Source organism: Poecilia latipinna, unplaced genomic scaffold (assembly GCF_001443285.1).
Source record: "Poecilia latipinna isolate Pla-1442-1.1 unplaced genomic scaffold, P_latipinna-1.0 Scaffold601, whole genome shotgun sequence".
Classification (NCBI taxonomy): domain Eukaryota; kingdom Metazoa; phylum Chordata; class Actinopteri; order Cyprinodontiformes; family Poeciliidae; genus Poecilia; species Poecilia latipinna.
In genome coordinates this window covers 141,476-145,703 of record NW_015113217.1, presented here as the reverse complement: position 1 = coordinate 145,703, position 4,228 = coordinate 141,476, and the positions used below count along the sequence as shown (strand labels likewise).

Below are 4,228 nucleotides of genomic sequence, written 5' to 3'. Positions count from 1 at the left end.
CGGGTGACTAAGCAAGGGGCCACCCAACACCCCCCCCCCCCCCCAAAAAAAAAAAAGGCATGGGGGGGAAAAAAAAAAAAAAAAAAAAAAGAGCAATGACAAGTGGCCATTTGGATTCTCTCTGATCTTGAACCCCCTCATTTTGTTTCTCAATCAAGAAAAGAGCAAGCAATGAAAGGCAGAAAAACTTTATGCCTCCCATATGCATGTGTATGGGAGGGTGTGTATGTGTGTCTTCTTAGTGAATAGAGCATTAATTGCATTAGCATTACAGCTGGGTGATTTCCTGTCAAAAAAAACAAAAAACAAGTCAGGCACCATTAAAGGGGACATTTTCAAAGTCTTGAAGTGTGTTATTATTTTGTATTTTTTTTCTAATCGACTCTTTGCAAAAGAAATAGTTTGACAGAAGAGGGTGCGGGGGGGCAGTGAGCGCCAAGAGGCTGCAGAAAAAAGACAGGCAGATTGCACTGTGAAGTAAAAATGTTCTTCTTTAAAACGATAATTTGGTCCAATGAAAAATAACTTAATTTTTATTACTCCAAACCTATAATAGATGCTAGTCATTTAACCTTGTGAAAAAGCTAAAACACTGACATCTTGTCCATTAGGTCATGATGACACTAATGAAAAATACTACTGGCTATACCAAATTTTTTAGGACCAACTGCATCTAAATATTGCTAATTGAATAATTTAATATTTAAAAAATGAAGTATATTGATCAATATGTTGTAAAGCCACTATCCTCTCTTCTCTTTATCTATATTGTTGTTCTGATAATGCAGAATTAGTTATGCAGCACGCTGCATTGCAGCATGTGGTTGGTAGTGGAGGACAACAGAGTTAAATGTTGGACAACTAGGATCATGATTCTGCTGAACTGGTTCTCATTTTTACAAACCGGCCTCCAAACAAAGAGAGAGTCATGTTTTCTCTTTTTGGAACATGGAGGGATAAGAAATATTTTTGTAACGCTAAACACATTTGTAAGCAACATGTTTCATCTTGACTTGTATTCTTCACTGATGACATCTGTAGTCCGAGAAGACCTGGAGAACCCAGCAATAAATATTGCAATGTTACTTTGGAAAAATAAAATAAATAAATCAAGAGGCTCAATGTCAAGCATGACCACATTTTTGCCAGGTGTGTGTGTGTGTGTGTGTGCTCCTTGCAAAGTTACCAAAATAGTTTCTAATTTAATTTCCCAGTGCTTTTGTAAGAGCGTATGCATTTCTCATTTTCTCTCTGTGTCCACAACTTCTGGGAAAAAATAAGTGGGTGGAATCTCAAACACAAACTCAAAAGGTTGAAAACACAGGATTTAAGATGAGCTTCTGCATGAAAATAAGAATCAGAAAAGAACTGTGGCTACTTCTAGGGGAAAGCTGGAGTCAAACACTGAAATGTCAGAATTATTTTTTTTTTTTGTGATTTAAATAGTTTTCTTTCAACTAGTCTGAAGATTTGATCTTTGATCCAACTAATGTATTTATTCTGGTTCAGTTCAGCATTCCTTGCAGCTATGTTCCAAAAAAAAATTCCGAGTCAAATCAGCTCATAATATCAAATAAAGTTAAATTACCTCATCATGCACAGTGTAATTTCCTGCCATACAGTGGAGAATGTACAGGGAAGCTCTAGTTTCAGAACCCAAAGCCTGAATGTCATTAATGGTTTCTAAATGACCATAGGATTCCTAACCTCAAGAACAGGCTGGACTGAACCTTAGTTAGTGTGTTGTTTTTTTCACTGACGTACTTGATTGAATTTCTGAAGTGGTCCTCTGCAGGGTTTTTCACTGTGCAGCTGTTCAGCAACCACAAGTCTGCTTCTGCTGGGTCCTCTGTAGAGACAAACAAAGTTTAGTTTATTTTTTGGTAAAAACACAGAAACTGCAGAGACTATAACACAAACATGGGATTCAAAAATGCACATGGTTTCCTAAACATAAGAAACTTTGTGAAGTATACTCATCAGTGGCAAAAGGGAAGAAAAAAAAAAAAGATATTTTTGCTAGGTCAACTTCCAAGCTGAGAATGTAACAACTGAAATAAGATATTGGCATACACTGTTTAAAAAAGCAGGTTGATTATCTTCACATTTAATCATAATAAACTTTTCCTTTCCAGATGATGATGATGTCACGGCTTTATATGATTCTGATACGTTCATGATGTGCATCTGAGGTAAAAGAGGAACACCGGTGGATATTGCAAGAAACACTACTTTATTGCACACTATAAAAATAAATCAGCCAGTATATCATAAAGAGAGTTGTGGACCTCTAGAAGTCAAACTAATCCTTGGGTGTGATTTCCAAACGCCTGAAGGTGTCATGTTCATCATCCTTGAGAACAAATTACTCTTCTAAACTGAAAATAAGAATTTAAATCAATTACCAAGTAGCTCAAGTACAACAAATTCAATGCTTTGGAGTGACCATCACAAAGCCCTGATCTCAATGTCATAGTAATTTGAAAGTAGAGCTGCAGAGATATTTGAGCCAACGTCCTACAAACTTGAAGCCATCACATCGATTCTGTCAGCAGGAACTGGTCAAAACCCAAAACTATTGTAAGAAGCTTGCAGAAGGAAACACCAAACATTTGAAATAACTCACATAGTTTAAAAGGCAACTCTAGCAATAAAAGGGAAATGTATGTATAGTAATGAATTTCAACTTATTCTGACATTTATAAATATGAAAGTGGGCGTATTGTTGAGTGGTTTCTCTACTCATGAAGGCTGATTTGACATGCCTTGGGTCACAGTGAAAGAGTTGTATTACAAATTTGATGCCGATATTCTAAATTCAACACATGCTAACACAAAGACTAAAAAGTGTCGCATCTGAATTTAAGTTGAGGTTGTTGAAGATTAAAATCGCCTCCATTTCTGACAATACACAGTCGGTTCCAATATAAAGGGCGACCGAACAAAACTCATACATATTAGATCAAATTTGGAGCATTCGTTGAGCCTTCATAACCCTACATGTCGGTTATGGATGACACATTAATACATCTCAAAAACATCTGTTATATGAAGACGAGTACTAATGGGTATTCAGGGACTTCTAATGGGTATTCAGGGACACTAAAATACTCTGGTATGAGCTCAGAATCAACTGAATCTAAACTCAGTATTCATTCACTGTCTGCTCATATTTTGAGCAGACAGTACCATAAAAATCATACATGTTCTACATTAATTACTTAATACAATAGAAAAATCTATTGATCTTTCAGTTCTTCAGCCTTCCGCAATGATTTAAGCATATTCCACACTTGAACATGGAATATTGATTTGTTGTTCTGAGTTGTTGAAGGTGTAAAGCACAACTGCTAGAGGGCCGAATGACACCACAACACACAAGTTGCAAACTAGAGCCCCGCTCGTTTTGTTTCACATGGAATCGGTTTTCCTGATGCAGCAAAGCAAATGATGGTCCAAACATATTGTATTCTCGGCACTTGTTCATCCGGTACACAGTAGCAGTGCTTTTCTATGAAAAAAAGATCAACTGTCAAACAGAAAACTCCACTGCAGGAACTACTACCGTTACTTGAAAGAACAACAGAAACCTTTCGGACTGAGTGGACCGCCATGGTACCATATCTAGTCTAACAAATATGTAAAGATAAAAGAAACATGTTTTTGCTTTTTTTCCAGTTAGAAAGAAGGAATCTATTTTGTCTTCAAAATTAAATGACAAAAAAAAAAAAACATTTACCACACATGGGTGCACCTGCAGGTTTAGTTTGATACACAAGACGAATCCATGAATGAAGAGGAAAAAACTAACAACCAATCTGCCCCACAAATGATTTGATTTGAATTGGATGGCAGGACCCAAAATCCTTCCATTCATATTTTAACAATTTCTCACAGTATTATTAGCCATCAAAACATGATGCTTTTATTAGTCAGTCTTACCATAAAATAAGTCTCAAACAAACATCTAAAGTGTCAGTTCAAGGTACATTCCTTCATATCCAATGACTTCACCAAATGAAGTCACATGCTCATAGAAAATTAGATGGTGCTTCAGATTACTTTACCTTGACAAAAAGCCCAGTTTTGTTAATCTCAAACTTTACAACAACCATATGACTAACACTGATATGAGCGCAGACTTGTATTAGCTTGTTTGTATGAGAAAATGAGTCACTGATCATCAGAAGGAAAAAAATTGAATACATGCAGCTGGCAAATCAGGCTT

At 36.2% G+C, this 4,228-nt stretch overlaps 1 protein-coding gene across 3 annotated transcripts in view; it reads right to left on the bottom strand.

Moving 5' to 3' along the window:
• cdkal1 (CDK5 regulatory subunit associated protein 1-like 1) overlaps positions 1-4,228 on the bottom strand; it is a 196,181-nt gene that overhangs the window by 161,291 nt on the left and 30,662 nt on the right. For all 3 annotated transcript variants that reach the window (XM_015042782.1, XM_015042780.1, XM_015042781.1), the window contains exon 4: positions 1,765-1,849. In XM_015042782.1, the coding sequence (XP_014898268.1) occupies positions 1,765-1,849 (85 nt within the window). The remainder of the gene's footprint in view (positions 1-1,764; positions 1,850-4,228) is intronic.